The following is a 25,178-nucleotide window of genomic DNA, read 5'->3' as shown; positions in this document are numbered from 1 at the left end:
TGAACAAAAGGCCTTTTAAAGGCAATCTTTCAGAATGCTTCAATTGTGCCCTTAATTGCATCAAAGTACACGTGGGCTCAGCTCTATGCAGACATAGTTTTAACTGTAGGTTGATTTTAAGCAAGCCACACATTTTATGCCAAAGCGATGCATAAAAGCAGGCACAAGGAAAAAAGCTTTAATTCAGTCACATTACTCCTGTAAGTAATAACGCATAGCAAGCAATAATCGGATGCAAGAAGTTTAGAGCAGATGTTCCCTTTACTTTAATTCTTGAGGCAGTGCAGTAGCAATTTCTTCTTTTGTAACAGACATAAATGATTCAGTGTTAATAAAAAGTTTCAGGCATGGAATTCTTCCAGTGAATAGCTGAGGAATAATTCACACTGTGAAGTGTGGGGCTGAACAAGCGCTTCAAGTATTCCCCTTCCCACACCCAGACCATTTGAAGAGACCTGGGTTTTATCTTTGGACTTAAGAGTAGTGCACATAAAGCACTATTTTTACTAGGTACTATTATATTTTCCCCTCAGGAAGAATATAGTTGCTTTCTAAAGGGGGACACACACACACACTGCAGACTACTCACCTCAGGGTCTCTTGCCTCCCCCTGGGAACTGGCTTGATCCAGCCCTATGGCAACACCATCAACAGCAGCTCCATCAGCCCCTGGGGGGCAAAGGGACAAAGAGTTTCAGCAGGTTGCACTGCTGGCCAGGAGGAGCCAGGCTCAGCTCTACAATGCCTGATGATTTTCTAGCTATGATAGTGACAACACCCAGTCCACCAAGGACACTGCTGGGGAAGGACAGGCTGGGGAAGAGACAGCAGCACCTTGAGAAGACAGCCGCAGAAAATGCACTGTCCTCACCACCAGCATCAGCAGCTCCAAGCATCCCTTGAAAGTCATGCAGGATGTGAGAGGTGAAAGGCTGCCCCATGTCCCATCTCTGGGGCCTTCACAATGAGCAGAGCTAAGAAAGGCTCCGCCAAAGAAACATCAGAAAATTTCCAGCCACAGAAAGCACCCAGGTAGTATCTGGGGGAACAAATGTTGGCCCAGAGAGACAGGGGTTCAGGATGCACAGCTGCAAGGGCCTAAAAGGCTGGGCTAGCACAGCCTCTCCGCACTCAGAGGCAAGAGCTTCCTGCCATTTGCTCTCACTGCCATCTACCACCTGCAAAAGGGCTGCTATTGCTCTCCCATACACCACAGCATTATGCACGAAGAGAAATGAGGACTTATTCCAGAAATGTTCTAAGCTATGCCCAGGGAATAGCTCTGGGGTGAAAGAGACACAAATTCCCCAAAACAAACTGCCAGGGACAAGCCATTACTGGAATAGTTGGTCCCTCCTTGTTTTTTCTCATCAGCTGCCCCTCTACCCACCCCTGTCTCCCAGTGCCTCTTCCAGCTCAATACAGCACTACAGGGAGCTGGGAGAAGCAGGAAGCAAGAACACACAAAAATGAAGTAATGCAACTAATGCACAAGATGGAAGGATATCATGCTCTGCTTCTGGGGCTGGAGTTAGGCAAGATGAGCTGCTTTTTGGTAATTGCTCAGGAATTACACCCAGAAAACAAACTGAAACCTGATACAGAGTTGGATGGACCACACTTTAAAGGCAATACCCCCATCCCCCTTCCCCTCACCAATTAAGGCAGTAGGTACAATTAAGGCAGTTAGCTGCTTTATGACAGTCATTAATTTTGTCCAGCTTATACCCCTACACCCATAGGATTCAGCATCCAACACTGTTGTACACCTGGCTGACAAGACGTGCTTGCTATTGGGATACCTCTTTCAGCTTCATGATGATTTTTCTTTTTTTTATGAGGAGTTTGTCCACATTTTCTTTAATAATTTTACCCGTACGAGAGAGTAATACGATTTCATGCAAGGTCAGCATGACTCCACAGACAGCACAGACCTACAGCAGTTATGATACTAGTGGCTGCAACATATCTACATGAGCTGGCAGTGTGCACTCACAGCCCAGAAACCCAGCTGTATCCTGAGCTGCATCAAAAGGAGCATGCCCAGCAGGTCAAGGGAAGCTATTCTCCCCTTTTACTCCACCCTTGTGAGATCCCACCTGCAGTACTGTATCCAGCTTTGGGACCCTTGACACAAGCAGGACATGGCCCTACTCAAGTGAGTCCAGAGAAGGCCATGAAGATGATCTGATGGCTGGAGCACTTTGCTTATGAAAACAGGCTGAGAGAGTTTGGGCTTGCTCAGCCTGGAGAAGGCTTCAGAGAGACCTTGTAACAATCTTCCAATGCCTAAAGGGGGGCTGCAAGAATCTTGAGACTTTTTACAAGGCCACGTAGCGACAGGACAAGGGGAATGGCTTTAAACTGAAAGAAGGAAGATTTAGATTAGATTTAGATTAGGAAGAAATTGTTCCCTGCAGAGTGTGGTGAGACACTGGCACAAATTGCCCAGAGAAGTTGTGTCTGCCCATCCCTGGCAGTGTTCAAGGCCAGGATGAACTGGGGTTTAAGGTCCCTTCCAAGCTAAACCATCCTGTGGTTCTGTGATATGCTACCAAAAGCACCCATGCATTAATCCGCGACCACATTAAGTACAGGGGTGTCAACTCATCTCTACCAAATTATACCTCATATGACTATGGAGGTGGCAGAGGTGCAGAGATGAGATCCAAGACCAACATGCTGCCACTGTGCCATAGCACAGAGGAGGTGGCAGCAGCAGGGTAATATGTAACTGTTCCCTGTCTGTCCTCCAACAGCCCTAACTTCTGATTTTATTTAACATTATGCTGATGCAGACAAACACAGGAAGTTTAGATTGCTGAGATCTTTCAGTAGACTACGGGTATGTCATACTCATTTCTCAAGACAGCCATACGACACCCAACACTACGATTTTCTGTTTCGATGGCTCCTTTCTTCCCATTACCTCAATGCATTTAACCAACCCTCACTAAGGCAGGGAGCAGAGGCTGGGATTTAGCTTCGCTTTCATAAAGCACCAGTATTAGTTCCCATTTCATCCCCTCACCCCACACCCTCAGCAGCCAGGGTCAGCAGGCCACAGCAGATGCAGAGCTGCAGAGAGCTCCTGTGCACATGGGTGCAGCTCCAAAAGGCCCCTGGCCACACCAGTACAGCTGGGCCCTGCACTTCCTTCCCCATGAGGAGGGTGCCTGTTCTGTAGTGAGAGGACTCTGCTTCATGTGAGGGGCTCTGTCAGCAAAATACCTGACCAGCCCTCCCTTTCTGCCAGAGGAAGGGGCCCCAGGGCATGGGCCTGGCTGGCAAGTGCCACAGCAGGGTGGCAGAGATGAGGGCCTTCTGCTGCTAAGGGGAAGCACAGAGAGGGCAGCAGTGCTACTGCCTGTGCTGGTCACCATGGCTCCAGCTGACACTGCACTGTCCTGGGGCAGCCACAGCCCCCACCATGGGGAAAACACAGGGGCTGATGAACCGGTGGCTTGCAAGGGCTGCGCAGTTTGTTGCTGCCTGACTCACTCCCAAGTGTTGGTAAAATTTAAGTATTCATTGATTTGGGGAACTCAAACTGTCATCACAAAAGGGACACCCGACACACAGCTGACCCCAGCTTCGCCACAAACATTCCCCCTCAGCTCAGACAGACTTCCACCCACCTCACCAGAGACTATGCTGGAGGGCGCCAGCTGCCCCAGAGGGGCTGGGTGGCCCACTCCTCCCTCTGGACACATTGACCTGAGCAGGGGAGAGCTCCCAGTGAGGAGCCCCACCGACATAACCAGGCTGTACTCGCTAGGCAAAAACAAGCCCAGCTAAGATATGCCCCACCACACACACTCCCCTTCCCTCCCCCCCCCCAGCGCCGGAAGGATTATGGGGCTGTGCAGGGAACTTCTTGTCCTGCCAGGGCATGAACCTTCCTCACCCGGTCTCCAGGAGGCACAAAGCGGCTCCGAGCGGTTGCAAGCAGACAGGCTTTGTACAGAGTTCCCGCAAACATCACTGCTTTTATTTAAAGCAGAAAACACAGGATGTTACAGATGAGTGGAAAAATGTGAACTGCCCCACTGCTTGCAGAGCCCCTCAGATTGGAGAATGCTTTTCTGGAAGTCAGAGGGTCTCCAGACAGGATTAGGAAAGCACATAGTGTCTGCCCTAGCTTTTTTTATCGCCCTGCTTGGCTGAGGCTTACACCTCCCCGCACCCCGACCAGCCAGGGTCCCCTACCTTTTCTCATACTTGCAGCTTCCCATAACCCTTTTGTTTTTGACTCCCGGGAGGCCCTTTTCAAACTCTTTGTTAGCTCCAACTCTTTGAAACACTGGAAAGCTACCAGCGAGAAGCCTGGCTCCAGCTCCCTACTGCCAGTCCTGGCAGCAGCTTGCCCCATCCTCTGCCAAGCTCAGTCCTTCCACAGGAGCCTCCTGGCCCAAGTTGGGCAGGAGTTGCAGTCACCTCCTTCCCTGCTCATCTTCACACAGATAAATTGTACCAATCCGCGGCCCAGCAGCTTGCACAGAGATAGCTTTGTAGTGCCCACCAACGTTCACAAGTGCCAGAATTCCCAAAGCAATGACACTTGATACGGAGGTCCCTTACACAGCTCTGGGGAAGAATCATTAAAAAGATTTGCTTCCTTCCTCTTTTGATGATTATGAAGACAAAGACAGCCACAGGTAGTCTTTTTTTCTCTCCCCTTAACATTAGCATATGCTTTCTATTCTTCAAGCTAAACAGCTACTGGGCAGCCTGCCTAATGTGTTTATCAACATAAACTAGAGACATCTCAAACACTTGGTTTCATACAGCCAGCACCTATGACGCAGATTCCTTTAACTGACACTCCTTACCTTGCAGTCACTTGCACAAATCTCATCAATTCTGTAAAGCCAAGTTACACTTACTGGCATTATGCTTAATTTATATCCCTTGAAACAGCTGGCCTAGAGTGCCTTTTAATTGATTGCAATTAGAAACTGTTGATTGGCTTGCCCCTAGTGTCAGTGACCACAATTATACCATCTAGTGAAAAGAGAGGCAGTTACTATCTTTTAACCACAATTCCATTTTTTGAGCATAGTAAAATAGCTAAGCAGTGTATTGAATGACATAGTATTATTACTCATATGCTTAAGCACCCAGGTCCTTGATCTTGTGCTTTATAAAGTGCTCTGAGCTGTGCTGTAATTGCCTATAAATATGCTGCTGATCATGCTTAAAGGGACACTGTCAAGGTTGGCAGACCTACAGTTTGGCTTAGTAAAATGACATCTTAAAATAGTTTTATTCTCAGTGTTCCTAAATTACCAGCCTGTGGTTTTTATCATGCTTCTTTTTATCAGTCCAGCTCCTAGAATTAATAAGGTTATTGGAGAATGTTCACTTTTAAAGCAACAGTCCAGGCAAAGAAATAGTATGGTAGAGACTAGTGTTCCCATCCTGAACATGCAAGCAAAAGTACTTAGCTGTAAAACCTATTTTTCCTGATGTGAATAGGCATAACCTCTATTGCCCTTATGGTTTGCAATAAGGTCCTCCTTGTTGAGACAACATCTTGTGAAAGAAATCTTCAAGAGTGAGCACAGGGCTGAAGGGATCAGGTCTGGACAAGCCTGCAGCTGCACGAAGTACCCATTATCTGATGTCTGTCAGCCTGTAGTCTTGTCCTAGTCGAGCTGAAGTGCAGAGGGTGCAAAAACAGTGACTCAGGGAAGAGAGTTACAAAGCTGGTGAGAAGCCTGAAACTTCATCTCATCCTTGGCAGCGTTGATGGGATGCAGAGGGTTGACAGGATGGGGAAATCCCAGGAACAAGAGCGTTTCCCGCACTGTCCTTTCTGTGAGCAGCTCTGTGGCTGGAGCCTGGTGGCGAGGGAGCTGAAGCCAGCTATTGAGGACATTTTTTGATCTCAGGCAAAGAGTGTACTGGACTTTCTTTTAAGGACAGAATACAAATAGCTAAATTGTGAAAGGTGGCCTGGGATTTTTCCTTTTATGAAGGGCTTCATTTGTTTCTGAGCTGAATAACTCGGCTCACTCCAAGCAGCAGCCCTCCAGCACACTCTGTACTCCTGAGAAACGTGCAATGCCACAGTAACCAAATCCACAGTTGCCAGTAAATTAAAAATTATGGCTCACTGGTGCCAGGGACAGTCCAGAACAGGGGTCTGTTGAAGGGAAATGGGGAGAAACTGTAAGCAAAGTTTGTGCTGTTAGTGCCAGCATGGCTGTGACAAGATGTGGTCTTAGCCTCCCTGCATATCCTGCTAGACTTTGCGCAGCAAATTTGAAGACAAAGCTCTTGAGTTTCCTCAGACATGGGCCTACAGCCAAGATTCACCTGCCTGTCTGCCTGGGAGGTGAAAGATTTACAGATACCCTAGATGTGAGGCAGCGTATTGGATGGGCTCATACATCCAGGTGTGTGTTAGTCATAGGATAGACACTGCCTAAGCTCTAGGGACTTGAGGGAAGTCCTGGTGATGTGTGAAAGAACACTCAGAAAAAACGAAAAAACAATTAGAAAGCCTGGGAAAAGGGTACACTTGCAGCAGCCATGCCTAAACCAAGGACTGGTGAGCACTTGTGGCCAGCGGCATCACTGGATGCTGTAGTTCCTCAAAGAGGTGGGAGGAGGAAATATTTTCCCCTTAGCTTTTGTTGGTTGGATTTGTTGGGTTGTTTTGTGGGTTTTTTTTTTCGATTATAGGAAAGAGAAGAAATAATAATAAAAAAAAAATAATAATCTGCAGGCTGAAGATCCCATGGGACAGAAAAAGGCAAGTCTAACAACAGATCCAGCTCAACGTAGCAGGTGGGAAGGTGCTCCCCACGCTTCCAGTATGCACTCAAGAGAACACACAGCATTGCAGGAGCTGTCTCTCACACGGGCAAGCCTTTTAGGGTGTGAATATGGATGTGGAAAAGCACTTGGAAAAGGCTCATGAGTCTAACACCAAAGAGTGCATTTTGAGCTCTAACAGTTACAGAGAAACACTTGAAAGTGCAACTTGCATATATTTTAAGAGCTTCCAGAAACCAGAATAAAAGCAAAATGAGCCCAAAGTCTACTTTTAAGAATCTCAGGCGTTTCAGACAAAGCTCTTATCTCCTGCTTTTGAGCTGACTTTGTATTTTTAAATAGTTGTCCTTGAGAATTGTAAAACTTGGTTTATTTTTTTTGTAGGTTTATTCCATAGAAATGCTTTAAAAGCAATAAAGTGAATCTCAATAGCCTTGCCTTAATCCATAATTACATCATTTCCATGTGGTGGTTATGCAGAGAGAAATTAACTGAGTAGGAAATTGTAAGGATTTCTGTAACAATAGTTTGTATATTGTTTGTACACATATATAGCATAATAATAATAACAGAAAAGCAATAGCAACCTTGCAGTTACAAAAAATACCCAGTGTCCTTTAAAAATATATGTGTATATTCTGTGTTTTCCCAGATGAACAGTGTTTGTAGGGACTGATACGTTATGTACTCTGCATTTTCTTCTGATTTATTCAAGTTCTTTCTGGGCTTCTTGTCTTCAGAACTATAGTTGTGCCTGATATTTGCCAGGAGGAACTGAAGTTCCATGAAAAGGTAAACACCTGGAAGCTGAGATGAGGAGCGTGTAAGAAACATTGATTAATTTAATGGCAGTGCTTTATAATGGGCCGTATATATTTTCCTGCTGTAATTGCTATATACATTCAACAGTTTTATTGTATGATGTCAGCGCACATTATTCGGCACAGCTGCTAGAGAGGCATTGCTGAACTGGTGTTTCTCTTCGATGACAAACACCTATTAAGCAGTCAGCATAAACTCTTCTTGTTATAGCCTCTGACATCACCCTCAGGGCAAGCGGACACAGAACAGCAATTGCTGAATCGCGTATGAAAATTATAGTTTTATTGTCTATACAAGTGAAGGTTTAACTTCGATTCCTGCTCGAGTCAGCTCTGTTATAAGGGAGCAATTCTTTCAGGGAACAAACAAGCACAGTACACCATTGTAATCAGAGGAACAGGCACTATTTATCTATTGGAAAGCCTTGCTCACAATAGTGCTAACACTTTAATGCCCCAGAAGCCACTATTTTAGCAGCTGTAGAGAAAAAAAGCATGACTAACAAGATGCCATAGAGAGTCAGACACAGTTTTTTTTAGAATACAAATGGAATCATTCCATTTGATACAGCTCAGTTTAATATGCATGACTGGTAAGTAGGGATCATGTATTTAATGTTTATAAATGCGTTTTCTCCACCGCAGCGTTCAAAGGCTTCCAGTGTCTCTTGAATCAGATCTCCAATGTTTTCACGCTTCTGCTGGCTGTATTCTATCCCATCACCTGAATTAACTGGTTAATAAAACAGGAAAAAACAAGAATTATATTAAATTTACTGTTATGCTTTGAAGTAATGACATACAAAATTGTCACTGTGCCTTTATTAGACACTTTGCTCTATGACATGAAGCAGAGCTGAATTTGAAAACAGGATGGTTTGATATCTCTTTAAGGTTCTGCTCAGGCTCCAACTCTGTATGCCTTCGAAATTTGCTTGTGTGTGCATTACTTCAGTATCTAAGCAAAAATCCTGATAAAAATAAAGAAAACACATTGTTCTGTAACGTGAAGATGGACTCTCTTACACTGTTAATCTCTTAAGACCATTATGTCTTTATTTTAAACATTGCTTATTCAGGACACAATTCCACTGCCAGATGCATAAACGCTTATCTACAAAATGTGACTTAAGCTAGACTTGTTATGGCTTGAAATCTTAAATAGGTATTGCTTTGGGATTGTTCCATGTCAGACATCATATTCACACACTTTTTTTTTGATCGAGGGGATGTCATGTGCCTAAAAGAGATACTGAAATTTGACATGGCACACATTCCATTTCTGTCCCCTGAAAAATGTGTAAAATCAAGTCAGTGTCAAAAGGACAAATTATTGCAGCCCCCAGATGCACATAACATTTTCTGCTGCTTTCTCTAACATGGAGTAGCAAGGAAGACACACATTTGTACACAAAGAGCATAATTCTTTATAAACATCAGCTGTGATGACAAACTGTGACAATAAAAAAATACAAGAATAAAAAAATAACTTCACCTGCAATGATGCTGAGATATTTAAAGGAGGAAAATGCATTTCATTTTGATGAAACAATATGAAAGCTATCTTAATGCATTCCATATATAAAAGACATTATGCATATAGTTCCAAGATTTTTATGTATTTATATATATATATTTATATATATATATAAAAAAAATATATATATATATATAAAAGTATTTGGTAGGACCATAACATACTCAGATCACCTGCGGTGCAGTGGCCAGGGGAGAGGCTGTCACACTGCTCTGGGGTAGTCCACACACAGTCAGTCAGTGGTCTCACTGTGGGCAGTGGTGGCAATGTGCCTATGTCATACGTTTAGCATCTCAAATAGCGCTGCTTGCTTATTGACACTCTCATCCAGCCAGCAATGGATACATTTGTCAAGGCAACGCAACCACCTTCGTGGGTAGTGCCCGCCTTTCACATCAGAAATGGTGCACTTAAGGGTGAGAGTAGATTTTGCTCCCACTGCTGCCTCAACATCCCCAGGCTGGTGGGGCATAGACATACAACTGCACCCATCCTCACAACCTGTTCATGATTTAATCCTGAGGATCTGGATTTAAAGTCTGTGACTTTGTTACCAGTAAAAAGCGAAGAACTATGTTCATGAATAAAGAGCTGATGATACGGGTAAAAATCATCCTTTTGATGAATTTTCCTGTAAAATACCTGATTGCACTCCAAGTTAATTATATGTGCACCAGCTTTTCAAACTCCTTACACACATTTGTGTCACTTTGCTTCTTGCAAATGTTTACACAGATACAGATGGGACATACAAGGACTGGGCTTCAAGTGGAAAGACAGTAATATTTTTTTATGATTACTCTTAAGCAAATGAATATTTTCCTATATATTAACTGTTTATTTCACTGACATGAGGAGCCAGAGTTGTGACATCAATACTTCCTATGATTAATTTAGTGTAATGTTAAAAATAACAGTTATGCGAGTGCATAAGAAACAGCAAGACCTATTAAATGAAAGGATCGTCTTGTACAAAATACTGATGCAAAAAGAAAAGCCCTTTACAACTGAGTGCAATTTAGACAAAAGAGAAAACGACTGATGTCAACTGTGGCTCATCACCTGTGTTGCATGTGCGCTGCCAGCACTCCCCAGAACACCTGGATGTATATCTCATTTCACTGGTTTGAAGAAAGGAAACCCTGGACCTTGACCTAAGTTTTGGCAAATATGTAAAGGGATTACTGACTTTCCAACCATTTGTCTATTACCTGTAATTTTAAGCCTACACACATGCTTTGCTAATGAGCTTACACAGCTTTCATTGTTCTTTCAAAGAAGTAAAAAATTCAGCTCTCTGGAAGTAAGGGTGATATATTGCTAAGCAAGTTTGGAGGAGGCCAACAAGACAGCGTGATAATGCTTGTAGCAGAAGCATTTTCCAAAATCCCCTGTTATAGTCTTTATTATAGAGCACAGTCTGTACAAAAAATGATGCCCTAGGTGCTTGATTAAAACGTGTCTAAGAGAATGAAGCAATGATAATGGAAATTGTATGCAAGGGAAAACTGAATGTGTGATGTGCAGACCATCATTACATTTTCTTTTCCCTACAGACTGTTTGTGCTATATGAAGGCTTGTATCCTCAAGACAGCCATAATTCACATTAATGTCATGACCCAAGCTACAACTAATAATACCAGAAAGGTTATGTCAGCATTGAGGTCACTGGCTAAGTACTAAAATAGCTATCCTGTGCAGTTACAGGAATTAACAAATCTTTCAGACAAAAAAGATAATCATTAACCCAACAGGACAACATCCACTAAATGGATGAGTCACAATGATCTGCCCAATGCACCTAAGGGTAAATATCTAGTCATAATAATAATGATGATTAGTTGGAAGAAAATAGCTGCTGAAGTATAGCAGTCTCAGCATGGTTTGACTTTATTTCCAAGTTAGTTTGCATGTGAAGCCAACTTTGTCAGCCACGAAAACGTTGCATATGTAAAGTGTGAACATGAATCTGATTCAAGCTTTTTATGAAGTTGTCTTTTGTGAGGAAGAATAAATCAACATGAAAATGCTAGGAAGCACATTTGTCATAACTTTGTCTCGAAGTGAAATGTCTGGCAAATTTAGCATGCATCAAGAACTCTTTTCACAGCAAAAGTTATTTCTGTGTTTAGAAGACATGCATTGAAAGAGATCTACAGGATTACACTTGGGAAAAGATCTGATTTTCACTTCCTGGATAAAAACGTTAGTTCCGAGTTTTCTAAATCATGCACCAAGGGTTTCATAGTCCTTAACATTAAATGAAAGGCTTTGCATCTGTCAAGACCTGTGCTAGCTGATGAAATCACCCAGTTCTTTGAGCCCAAGAGTGGCACTCCCTGGCCTACCATCAGCACTGTTGATGCCAACTGCTGTAGCTAAGGAAACCCTGCTCAGACCCTCAAGGACTGAACTTAGGCTTTGGCAGGGAATGGAGGTGGATTTGAATTTTGCTTTAAAACATGGTTTGTATTTAAGTCTAGACATGCTTCTATTCATGATTCAGGATATTAATGAAAATCTGGTGTTAATTGTATTCCATCTAATTTCATTTTAAAATTTCATTAGGCTAATACTACAAATACAGTACTGTACTTCATTAAAGAAGGACAAGCAAGTTTCTATCAGTGCAATAAGAGCTTGATATGACAACTTTTAAGTACTGGAGTGAGCAAGAAATGTAAACCAACCCTCAGAGTTCAGGCAGATCTATTCTTATCTCTGAATAAGAACAGGAACATTTGTTAGCATCTGAAAGTGTCTGAGACACTCTTTCAGTTTATTATATTTCACTTCAAGGCAAGTCAGCTCTCAATTTTTTTCTAATACCCTGAATATACTGACGTACCGTATGCTGTAAGTATGTTACAGATAACAGAGCCTGCTCCTGGTGGTGGCTGTTCCCAAGGTTCTGGTTCATGGAACACACAGATTAAAAATGGAGTTTCCGTACACTTGTTGCTGTAGGGATGCTGTAGATCTTGGGATATTAGAATTTCCACAGATGTTAAATATCTGAGGAATGCTTAGTGTGGGGGAAAGAACAATACTTAGATTTCTGAAGAGACAGTGAAAGAAGCCCTGTGTCCCTAGGTTAAGCAATGTTTTAAATCAAATTGTTACTCAAAGGCCATTCCTTTCTTTACTGATGAACTTTTAAGTGCATATATACACACGCATATATTTCAACTTGTCTTGGAACAAGTAGGTCCTAACAGAAGTTTTTTAACTACTAGTTAACAACTAAGAGCTCTTGTATAATGGCTTTGGGCTGGGTTTTTTTTTGTATACAAATCAATAAACCTTCTTGGAAAGATAGTTATCATTCCTCCCTGTTTGAATCTTGAGAAACAAAGATAGCAAAAGGTAAAGTGACTTCCTCCAAGTCATGAAAGGGATTATCACAAATCATGCTTTTTGACTTTTTAATGTATACGATGAAAGTACTATTTATAGTAAAAAACAACTATGGTAAAAGTAATTTTTAAGCTGCTTGTGCATCATAGTAAAATCAACAGCTCTTTCCAGCAGTTAAAATTATTACAGTAATCCAGCATGCTAACCACTTAACAGAATAAGGTTTTTACTTGAAAAAGCCAACAGTGATTGGATTGTAAGGTGCAGATGTATTTCTCAGTACAGAATTGTATTTCTACAGAAAAGCCTGACACAGAACAGTACACAGTTAAGCAGTACAAACTAGCATTTAAATATTTTGTGGAAAATGTCAGGACTTTTTTTCTTCTAGTAGGTAGCATCAATATGAAGAAATAAACAGAAGCTGATCTGAGCTATAGATTGACACGTATCTATGTCAGGGTTCACACAGTATTCACTGTTCAGACATAGTTCAGAGCTTCATTTTTCAATGTCCTCTTGTTAGGATTAGTTTAATTGTCATAAAATATGTTGGCTTCCTAGCTGGTGTGGAAAATGAAAGCCCCTAATGAGTAAGTCTGGCAGGGAGGAGGAGGGCTCTGTACCACTGCTCCTCTCACTGTGACTCAACTGTGCTTTGAAATTGTCAGTTCCAGGAAGCGTAAGGTAGTTCCATCTCCCTATTCATTTAATGGAAAGTCTGTGAAAAGTCACAGGGTAGGACTCTAAACCATCCTGTCTGCTAAGAAATAGCCAGTTCGTTTGGCTTAGGCAAAGGAAAAGCCACCAGGAGGTTACAAATTCTGGACATTACTAACCCAGACAGAAAACCCCGTGTTCCATTCCTGAGGGCTCAGAACAGCGTGAACACCAGTTTTAAATGTTTCTTAGGGCATGTCGAGATTAGATGGACACAAAAGCACAAACTGACTTCATGCAGGCTGGTTCTAAAGCAGGAGCATTGGAAAAAAGAGCTCATAGAACAATTTGTGATGGAAAGAACCTCTGTAGACAAGTGGTCCAAATGCCCGGCTCAATATCAGCTCCGTTTTCAAAGTTAGGTCAGGTTGCTCAGGGTGAAATATCTGCAGTTGCTCAGAGCATAGTAATCCCAGAATGAGAAATGGTGCAGAGATCCCCTGGAGCTGGCAGAGCTTTTCACCCGCCATTTCAAAAGTGATGAAGGGAAGCACTACTCCTTAAATATCAAAATGTATTTGGTGAAGGAAGATTTGCTCAAGTTGCAGACTTCACATGGAGAATTTTTATCTGTTTTGATAGAAAACAAACCTAAACTTTTGTCCTAGTAACAGATTCTAAGCTGTGTATGTAGCATTGCTGTTGGAATCTTAATCATATACAAAAGCAAGAGGCACAGATTTGGTTGAAAAATTAATAAAATTTCATTAACACTCTGACTTGAAACTATGAAAACAAAACTTTTTAAAAAAATGAACATGTACCTTTCAAAGCACTTGAAAACTCTAAAGCTGAAAGCACTTACATACCTTAAAGAGGCCAAAACCTTTGAATATGCACAGACCTGGTTTTTGACACTATCAACACACAGAGCTCACTCTCTCTTTACTTGGTTCTTCCATTTTTCACCACTAGATCTGAGTGCTTATCACTTTACAGCGCTGCAGTACTGTAAAGATTGCAGAATGTTTCAATCCAAGAAGAAAGAATGTATGCTTGGAATTTAAAAAGAATAATAATAGAGAGATCTTTCTGCTCATCATAGGTCTCACGGAAAAATTATTTTGTACTTTTGATATAAATCAGCTAAGTATTATCTAAGTAAGATGCTTCCATGATTTTCTTAATTCTCATTGAAGGCATTTTGCTTTAGCATGAAATACAGATTCTTTCTATAGTTATCTTCCATATGCAGCTAGCTTTTAGTTATTTCATAAATCAGCATTTATTTTAAAATCTAAGTGCCATTACTATAAATACTGTTCAAAAAGTCAACAATTCAGTAAGTGGAGGAAGTGCTCTGATTGGAAAGGAAACATTTGACTGACTTACGATGTTTTACTAATGATGTAAGCCTACTAGAGATAGCTGTACCTACTCGTAAATTGCTGCAGTATAAAAAAACCCAAACCCAACAAACCAAAAAAACCCATCTGAAAATGAGCCAAGACAGCAGCTGTTATCACAGTTTTCCATTTCCAGGAAATGTTAGCAACATCAGATGTAATCCTTTCTAAGCCCAGAATTCTTTCTTTTTTTTTTTTTTTTTTTATTTTTCAATAGAAGTACAATAATGAAAATGAAATCACAGCTTTTGTAACAAATCATATTAGGAAACATATTAGACCAGTGATGTTAAAAAATAAGAGAATATTATTGTGATTTTTTTTCCTCTATATGTACTTAAACTTCCCCAATCAATGCAGACTTTGAAGTTTGCCTATGTTTGTGCTACAGATCAATATCAAACAAAGTAAAGTTAAATAATCTTAGATAAACATCATGCTTAAGGGAACAGAAACTGGAGGCTGAGATCTCTGTGGCCCTGGTACACTGTTTACTGTTGCAAAATGATCATTAGTCACAAATCGTGCTTAAAGTGCAAAAAGAGTTGCACCACTGAACCTGAATCTGATATTCTTCCTTTTGTTTTGGATGCACATAAACCAGTACAAAACAAATACTCTTTTTTTTTTAGCTAGAAATCATGTTGGTGTGTGCAAAATTTGCATAGCTTTGCTGGACTGATGTGAAATACATTTGTTTGTCACATTACTTTCTCATCCAAATATAGCATAATTAATGCAAAAGGAATTAAAACCATGGAAAGAAACCTTTGTATGTGTGTGGAACAAACATAATCTATTTTTAAATGTAATGTAAAGTGACAAAGCTGAAAGTCCCAAAATGCTTTAAAGAATGCTGATTTCAGTATGAAACATAACCCTACAACAGCCAATTTTTAACACTGAGTTTATTCATATTTAGACTTAAGCTGCTTGGCAATCCATCCTCCTTCTCCCATTGGAATATTTTTATTAATGTAACCAGAATGCTTTTGAGGGGAAGCCTTAGGGGGTTTCTTGTTTTTTGCTTTTTGTTTGTTTGATTGGTTGGTTTTGGTTTGTTTTTCCCCACAAGCAGAAAGGTCAGTAATTCATTTCTTCATGTTAATAACTATTGATATGTTTGTACATCTGTCATGTACTAATAGAATTTGTTGTGTCTAAATTCGCTGTTCAAAATCATTACTATTTAAGGACCCTATTTGTTATAGCTTGCCCATCAAAACTTTCATTGATGACTAAATGATTCAGTAACTGCTTTCATAACTTTGTGACAGAAGGGCAAGTCCTTCGTTGTCACTGAAATGCAACCATATAAAAAATAGGTCAATATATAAAAAAATCCCCACCAGAATTATGGGAGGAAGTTGTTAGATATGCCTATAAGTTGCTGGATATGCCAGAAGTTGAATTTTCTTTTTTTTTCTGTTCCCTAATTAAGTGAAATAAGGAAGAACCTGAAGTCAAATGAGGGTGCTTTAGCAGTGATTTGAGAAGGGACAAGGAGATGAAAGCTGTGAATGACTCTGTGGATTTGCCAAGATTTCTTTCATTGCTACGGGACAAGGAGAGAATTTATGCATTTTAAAGGACATCTATCACTGAATCTGGTATGTGCTATTTTATCCTCAAGCCAGACAGAAAGCAACACCCAGCTCCCCCAGATACGTGTACTTACAAGGGTCAGGATATGTCCTTTTAGTTTGTCTTTAATTTTTTGTAATACATATTTTTCTAAAGTAAACTGAATAATGTGACTATTGTTTCTGAGTTTCTTCAGTTGGATCAGTGCATATCATAGATAAAAATAATTAATAAAAATTACCTTCCCAAGATATGAATTTGCGTTCTTTTTATGAAGAACATAAAGGACATAAAAATAAATACGTACCAAAAGCTAGTTAACAGCCATTCATTTTACATTAAGAAAAGCATACATATGAATTTATAACAGCTTTTCAAGCAACAGAAAAAAACCCAATTTTTATACAACTAAAATGTATTATAATTTGTAGTTTTTACTTACAAGAATGTAAACCAGATAAAAAAGAAAGAAAATTGTGTCCCCCTAGGTGTGTTTTTCCTGCAGATTCACAGCGTTAGGATTGTGAACACTGCAGCCTCTGAGAGCAATATAGGAACTGCACATACACCACAGGTAGGCTTTAGGAATCGCTCACAAAACTGTCTCTTCTCTTTTTCAACATTTTTGCTGCATTAGGTGTGAAGAAAGATAAGTGAATAAGAAGAACTATTCAATTAGATACCCTAATCTCGTCAAAATCGCACCTGTACCTTTTGTTGCTTGACCTGTTATTCAAAGGTGTCCTGAGTGTGAAGAAAGCAAGAAGCCCAGCAGCCTCCAGCCCAACGTGCTGAATGGCTGCGATCTTCTCACAGCAAAGATGACAGTTTCATAAGGAAAGCTGTAGTTCTTTGGGAATCACAGAATCATTTAGGTTGGAAAAAAACCTTTTAGATCATTAAGTCCGACCATTAACCTAATACTGCCAAGTCCTCCACTAAACCATATCCCCAAGTGCCACATCTACACATCTTTTAAACGCCTTCAGGGATGGTGACTCAACTACTTCCCTGGGCAGCCTGTTCCAACACTTGACAACAATTTCAGTGAAGATTTTTTTTCCAAATAGCCAACCTAAACCTTCCCTGGTGCAACTTGAGGCCCTTTCCTTTTGTCCTATCATTTTTTACTTGGAAAGAGACCAACCCCCACCTCACTACAACCTCCTTTCAGGTAGTTGTAGAGAGTGATAAGGTTTCCCCTGAGCCTTCTCTTCTCCAGACTAAACACCCCCAGTTCCTTCAGCCATTCCTCATAAGACTTGTTTTCCGGACCCTTCACCAGCTTTGTTGCCCTTTTCTGGACTCACTCCAGCCTCAGTATCTCTCTTGTAGTGAGGAGCCCAGAAATGAACACAGTGTTCAAGGTCTGGCCTCACAAGTGCCCAGTACAGGGCAACAATCACTGCTCTGGCCCTGCTGGCCACACTGCTTCTGGTACAAGCCAGGATGCTCTTGATCTTCTTGGCTGCCTGGGCACAAGCTGGCTCACGGTCAGTGGTCGTCAGTCAGCACCCTCAGGTCCCTTTCCGTCAAGCAGCTTTCCAGCCACTCGTCCCCAGGCCAGTGGGGGGTTGCACGGGGTTGTTGTGACCCAAGTGCAGAACCCAGCACTAAGCCTTTTTGTACATCATAAAACAGCCCATCAATTCAGCCTATTTAGATCCCTCTGTTGAGCCTTCCTACCCTCAAGCAGATCAACAGTTCCACCCAACTTTGTGTTATCTGCAAACTTAGAGAAGGTGCATGCAATCCCCTTGTCCAGATCATTAATAAAGGATATTAAATGGAACTGTCCCCAGCACTGAGCCCTGGGGAATGCCACTTGTGACTAGCCACCAACTGGATTTAGCTCCATTCACCACCAATCTTTGGGCTGAGCCATCCATCCAGTTTTTTGACCCAGTGAAGAGGATACCCATCCAAACCATGAACAGCCAGTTTCTCCAGGAGTTTCTTCAGGCCTGTAGTTCCCCTTCCCTATAGATCCTTCTTCTGGCCCTTCTTATAGATGGGGGAAATAAAGTGACATGCAAAAACCCCAATATCTCAGGTTATAGAAATTTACCGTTCCTGTTACTCTTCTTGTATACTACTTCAGTCTTTTGAAGCGACGCTTGAAGAGACTGGATGTTGATAGGCTAAGAAGCCACTCCTGTATTCTGTGGCACACAGCTTAGTGAGGACATACTACCGCTAGCCTGAGACTACAGCTGAACAAAAATAAAGTACAGCAGATGATCATCTCAAACATTTACTCTTTGCATCTTCCTGTGTCATTTTAAATTATGAAGTAGTAAGCTGAAGGGAGAGTAATTTAAGGAGTCGGGATATGAGAGCTCTCCAATGTAGCTCAGTGAATTTTTCAATTCTGACCTAAGCTAATTTCAAGCATGTTATTTTAAATATTGGCTTTAAATATCTTCCTTTAGAGACCACTTTAGAACTTTTTATTGATATTAAGTGAACAGAGGAACCATCTATTTCTCTGACATATGTATTTCTCCTGAGATAAATCGGTCAAAGGGAAGTTGGTTGGTGGCATGTTGTGAAATTGCATAACCCGTCTCAGTGGTTACTAATTCCGCCACCTCAGGTACAACTGCTTATTTGTCTAGCTTGCCATTATTACTGCAGGAACTCAAATAGTGGAGCATGCTGATACCGTGAGCTCCTGCCTGTCTGCTATTTTCATTTGTCTGAGAAGAACTTTGCTGAATTTGAAAAAAACCCAACAGAAAGAAACTGAACTGCAGCGGCAGTTAACAGTAACTATGCTATTGATAACATCAGTGGGCATGTACAAAGACAGAAGATATTTACACACGCTTTTGCAGTAACCTGACCCAGTACTTAGACCACCTACTGAGATTTAGCAGCTCTTGCAACGCACAGCAAACCCGTTTGATTCACCACTTATGCAACTTTTGTAAGATTGCTTCCTTCACTATCCAATGTAAAATCATTATTTATCATGCCATTGTAGGTAACATAGACTCTAGACTGTGTTTTCTAAAATGTCCTCCTAACTTTTCACAAAGGGATTGCAGTGTTATTAAAACACGAGCATTTTAGTGATGCCTAAATACAGTTGTTCGTAACAAAGAATTGTGCACAACAGGTGTGTATAAAACCCACAGGATGAGAAATTATTAGTGGCTTTGTTTTTGAGATGAAACTATTATTCATGTATATTACAATATTTTCAGAGAAAATAATTTTTAATACACAAAAATATGAATTTATTTTATTACACTTTATTACTTTTGTTCATTATTTTAAGACAATGGTGGTGTTCCACTAAAAACTGTTAATGCAGAATCTTTTTTCCTATTCCAAATAGTATTTCTCTGAAAAAATAAAAAGCAATCATAGGTCCTAGCTACAGGACAAAGAATCAAGAATATATTTTTCTGATTTACAGTGCCCTGATACAATTTTAATGTTGGTGTGTATGAATATAGGAAAGAAAAATGTTGCTGTTTCTTATATTGCTTACACCTGAAGTATTGCAATCATCCATAAGCACATAATCTCTTAAGGCTGTACTTGTTTTTTACACATTTATTGAAAAAGACCTTTAAACTTACTATTCTAGGACTATACATAGAAGTGAAAATGGCTTTTCTGTGTACAAGCAGGATACATGGCATGCTTAGCAGAGTAAATTGGAACCTGGTTAACACTAGTAATACCTTTATGATATCTGTACAAGTGCCATCACATAGAAAACATCAAGATGCTAACAAAAAGCACTTCTGGTTCAGTTTCTAATATTTTTCTTAATACACTTTCACTTCATTACAAAAGCAATGAACCTGAACAGTAAAGCTGGAAAAAGAGTTTTTGCTTCTCAGGTGAATTTGCATTTCCTTGTCCTAAACTGCTGCAAATAGCAGGTATTTGTAGACTGATGGAAATATACTAGTTACAGTAAGTTCATCTCCCTTGCAATGGTTATTTGAGCATTTGCTGTCCTGACATCTTGTTGTGACAGAGGCTTAAAACACAGGATTAGAAATTTTGTAATTTGTTATTCTCCAGCCAATCCTGGCAGATAGCACTTACATCCTCCAACTTATCATTAAAGCATGCTACTTTTTGTAACTGCAATCTTAATATTTTATTCATCATTCACTCATCTTACAGCTCTTCCAGCCCTGGTGCCTGACAAGCCTACAACTGTTCAGCTTCAGAAGGAAAACAGCTCATACACACACACACACACACACACACACACGCGCATATCAGGACAGGGAGGAAAAGACAAGAAGTGATATGGCTGAATGCTCTCGGTCAATTCAGGCTAGCCTAGAGGTTTATAACTAACAGCCAAGAAAACAGTTAAATAGCACAGAAGAGCACGATGTGTTTGAATATTTGTAAGTTTGCATTTTCATGTATTATAATGAAGAACAAAAGTAAAAAGCTCTCAAGACAATTCTTCCCTAGCAACCTAAGTATGTTTCCTCACACTTGGATGATCTGAGAGTACATTCACACATTATTACTAGCTTTATACTAATAACAATGATATGGCCATTCCAATGAAGGAAAGTCCTGAGTGATTTTTTCTAGATAAAATTGGGACCCACTGAAAAGATAACCTGGAAGACAGTATGACTAATATATAAATGAGACATATTTAAAGAGTAACATTCTTGTGCAGTTTTCTTGGAATGCTTATTGCCCAGTGGATATGGTTAACCTCCACAGGAAAGGGACAAGTAATGCCTCACAGAATTCCTTTATCACCTCTCTTCAGCAGCCCACAGATGGCTGTTTCACCTCCTACGTTGTTTAGTGGTAATGGCTGTGGTGAGTTTACAGGTCTCTGATCCAGCTCTGCAGCTGCAGTGCTGAATTGGTACCCATGGAAGCACTACATCAAGAGTAACAAAAAACTCTGCTTCAGAAAAATATCACTGAGCATTTTTGGACAATAGTGGCTGCTGCAGAATGATGACTTTTGAAGAAAACTATGGGATGTTATTTCAAGGGAAAAGAGTAACTTATACTAGTCTTCATAAATTCATGTGAGTAAAATTCTTGAGTCACCAAGAAGTTTCATCACTGAATGGTGATATCTAGAAAGGTCCTTCTGAATTAAATTGGCCAGCACAGCCAAAGTTTATTGGGCACGTGACTGATAAGTAAGTCAGACAATTCTTGTCCCAGGGACAAAAATGTGGAAGAGCAGAAGACAAACACAAGGGCTGAAAGTGGAGGCAAGGAAGCCAAGCACATGCATTTGGCTAGGTATATTTCTTAAAAGGTAGATAGACTTAGCTGCATGTCTGTAGCTAGGATCCAATATCTCTGCTTTACAGTTCTGAGTAAGAATCTCACAAGTAAGAATATTACAAGTTTACTTTTGAAAATGATTAGAAGGGAATGTCAGCCTTAGTAATGTAAGTATAGGGCTTCTACAGGAATGTGTGCTATCAGCTTAAGTATTGACTTCTCAAGATGGAGGAGGTGAACTAAGGCTGTTACCAGTCCATGACAGGAGAGGTACCAACAGCCTCACAGTGCTTGAGACCTTTCCTTTTCTATCCTTTTAATCATATGGATAAAGAATAGAGTTATACAGAGATCTCTTGCTGGTTTGGTAATATCCTCATTTTAGAGGGGCATAAGATTTCCTCTCTATTTAATATAAAAAAATAATGCTGAAAAGTCAGTAAGTCATTTTAGGCGTGCTTGTTATCAGATCTAGTGCTTCAGCCATCTGCCTCAACAGCTCCTAAAACTGCCGATAGTTGTCTGGCAGAGATTATAACCACTGTCACTGAATCCTCAGGAGTCATAGAGGAAGTCAGGCTAATATCAGTTTATTTACATCTTCTCACTATTGTAATATATTCATATCTATCAGCCCAGATTGGGTTAAACATGGCTTATGGTTCTAGCTCTGTAGGCGAAATAAGAACTTGATTTTGTAGGAGAGGAACAATAATAGCACTCACAGTTATCAGCTAACAGACTGACTTAACTTCACACATCCATGGAAGTCAACTGTGAAAACAGGCAGAATTAGAGAAACAGAGCAGGAGGCAACATCATTGTATAACTCTCATACAGTCATAATAGAAATTTCAGACCAAGTCAGGAGTTGCAACACTTAATAACTGCCACATGGGATCTGCAGGAGAATTGGTAGGGTTGCACTAGACCTACCTCACAGCATAAGGTAGGAGTTACATTCCCAAGAACAAAGTCCAAGTGAGTGAAAGGCTGATCAGTGAAGGTAGACAGCAGGGAACAGAGAGCAGAACGGTATCTAAAATCTTGCTTTGTTTCTGAGACTGAAATGTTTGCATCAATCCTGGAACTACAGCCCAGAAGTTTTCCTGAGGGTAGGTATCTATTGCCATTCCTTTTGAGTGAGATTGACTGATTTCTTTAAAAGCAAGTTGTGCCACAAGGCAGTAATGATACCTTATAGTATAAGCTAAGGCTTGACACCTTTTATATGTTTTACACCCCACCAGCATTTCTCTTACCAGGGACATGAATTTGGATCTTCCCTTTACACAGATACTTAATTTTCCACAAACTCTGACCCCTTGAATTTTGCACAATGAATTTAAAAGTTGTGGGAGCTGTGGGGGTGGGGAAAGACAGAATAACCTTGTGGCCCATTAAGCCCTGTTTTTTTAAAAAGACATGCAAAAATAACCAACAAACAAATCAAAACAGAGCAAAACAAAAAACATGAGCAAAGGCAGCAATGGTTGCTTTAGTTTTTATAGTTTGAAAACCTAGTGGTGAAGTGCCTTCCCAGGAAGCAGGAAATAAGCATTGTTGCACCTATGTAGCTTCAAATCTACATCTTTCATGTTCAGGGAGATTTTATCTAATTATCAAATCAGTTACTATAGAGAAAGGCTCTTGTGACCTATATGCTTATGATCTGGCAAGGAAGAATCAATAAGATAGGCCTTTGTTAGACTATGAAATTGTGCCAACGTTTTGAGAGAGACCCAAAGTTTACACCTGAATCCAGACTTTGGTAGCTACCTGAGTGGTCTGATCCTGAGCCCTTACCAGTTCCTAAATGAGGGATGCAGTGAATCAGAACATCTGTACATGAGGCTAGGTATTTAAATGCCTAAATACACATTTATATGAATACAGCTACAGTGCCAAGTTTTAAGTGTTTTGACTTGAACTAACTTCCTAACGAATGACTCTTTATGTTTTTACAGATGTAATAACTGATCTAAAAGTGACACAAGCTTATTCTTTGCCTTTTTATATATATTGCAATAACAGTTAGAGGCATTATTTTACTGCACAACCTATAGAAATTACATAAAGATGGTCTTTCTGTGTTCTACTCACAAGAGGGCCTTACAAATATTCAAGAAAAACTGCTGTGACTGTAAGGCAAGTTGGACAAACGTAAACTAGACGATAGCATCATCTGTAACATTGTAAGCTTAAGCAAAATATTACCACAAAATAAAAAAAATATTAAAAAGTGAAACAAATGAGGAGAAAATAGAGGAAGATAAGGAAAATATTTGAGCATGTGCAGCAGAAGCTTCAGAAAATGGAGTTCAACAAAATTAATGCAAAATTTCTCAACAAGATAAATCTCATGCTGCATAAAATGCAGTTCTTGGTATCGTAAGCAGATACAGGTCTGATTCATCTGACTCAGGAAACTGCCATGCAAGTGTGTAAGTGATTGCAAAATCAGGACTAAAGGGTGTTTATTTATTCCAAAAGCATGTCCTAACTAAAGAAGCAAGCAAGCAACCAAGCAAGGCAAGCATATGTAAAGTATTAAGAAATGAAGGACCTAATACTGCTGCTAGCTATATTCATGCCTCACCATGTAAATCAGTGTGTTTCAGAAGACTAAATGAGAGAGGGAGTTACCTTTTCTGTGCTCACTACAGTGATTAATTAGCTTATTTTTCAATATGAGAACTGCTAGGTATGTTGTTATAACTTTTTTTCACATTGCCAAAAATACAGCTATACATTACCCCTCTAACAGGAAAAGGCACACATGACCATGAAACACTATGAGACTTTGGTAAGGAATGTCATGAGAAAGAAAATTTCTCATCTTTTAAGTTGCTTTTATTTATATGTAAGTTGTAATGCCTAGGGAAAGCAAATTTTGCTGTAATCATTTTCTTACATTACTGACATGCTTTTTAATGCACAGCTTTAACTACAACTGTCTGAAGAAGATTCAAAAGATCATTACAGTTGCCAACAGTTATTATGCACCTTTATATGCACTGTAACACCACTGCATTTGTATCAAGAAACTAGATCTGTAGAGGAAAGACAAGGAAGTTTTCCCACTGGATGACAAAGATGGTTTATTTCCATAAGCCAAAATTTTCAGGAAACATAAACTGAAGAAATTATTGATGTAGAACGGTTTTATCGCATCAGCTGCAGAACTTCACTGGGGAAAACAGAAACGAGAAGCCCTTAGGCCACATTTTGTATGACCTAATTCTTTCAAGGGTATGTTTCTGCAAATTTTTAGGAAGTGACAATGCAAACAAATGACAGTTCCCACCGTGATGTTTTCACGGAATCTCTGCATAACCTCCAGAGTTTGCACCAACATTACAGTGCATAGTTCTGCTGTAGAGTTTAATTACTTTTGAATGTAAATGAGCAGAAAAACAGTTATCACACACCCAGCAGAAGAAACAGTTATGCTTCTATAAATTCCTGCTATTCTACTGCTGCAATTGTCAATTTAAAGTTTCAGTCTATATGCTGCTGCCAGTTAATGATTAGTCGGCTACATTTTTGAGAAATTGCACTCCAGTCAAGGGAAATGAAGTAAAAAGATGAGGGAAAAAAGAAACTAACATTGTTAAAGTCTAATTAGAGCAGCAGGGCCAGTACTGGACTTAGCTGTGATGAGGTTGTCTTTCTGTTAGATTCAGTACACTGAATTCAGTGAGAGCAAGATCAAATGCTATGATTTGATTTTCATGGGTGAAGTGTTAATAGGAGTGTGGATTAACTTTTTCCTCATGTTGTGA

At 40.2% G+C, this 25,178-nt stretch overlaps 1 protein-coding gene across 4 annotated transcripts in view; it reads right to left on the bottom strand.

The window, feature by feature from the left end:
- Window positions 1-7,865: 7,865 nt before the first annotated feature.
- Window positions 7,866-25,178, bottom strand: part of PACRG (parkin coregulated) — a 238,081-nt gene continuing 220,768 nt past the window's right edge. For 3 of the 4 annotated variants that reach the window (XM_061378751.1, XM_061378752.1, XM_061378755.1), the window contains one exon: window positions 7,866-8,337. In XM_061378751.1, the coding sequence (XP_061234735.1) occupies window positions 8,177-8,337 (161 nt within the window). In that variant the 3' untranslated portion in view covers window positions 7,866-8,176. Of the gene's footprint in view, window positions 8,338-22,118; window positions 22,168-25,178 lie in introns of all 4 variants that reach the window. The other variant, XM_061378754.1, reaches the window with a different exon arrangement.

This window comes from Neopsephotus bourkii, unplaced genomic scaffold, assembly GCF_033783945.1.
Source record: "Neopsephotus bourkii isolate Nb327-2 ecotype Australia unplaced genomic scaffold, CSIRO-AGI_Nbou_v1 NB_1767, whole genome shotgun sequence".
Taxonomy (NCBI): Eukaryota; Metazoa; Chordata; class Aves; order Psittaciformes; family Psittacidae; genus Neopsephotus; species Neopsephotus bourkii.
Note: the sequence above shows the minus strand (reverse complement) of the source record. Positions and strands in the feature narration are given on the sequence as shown.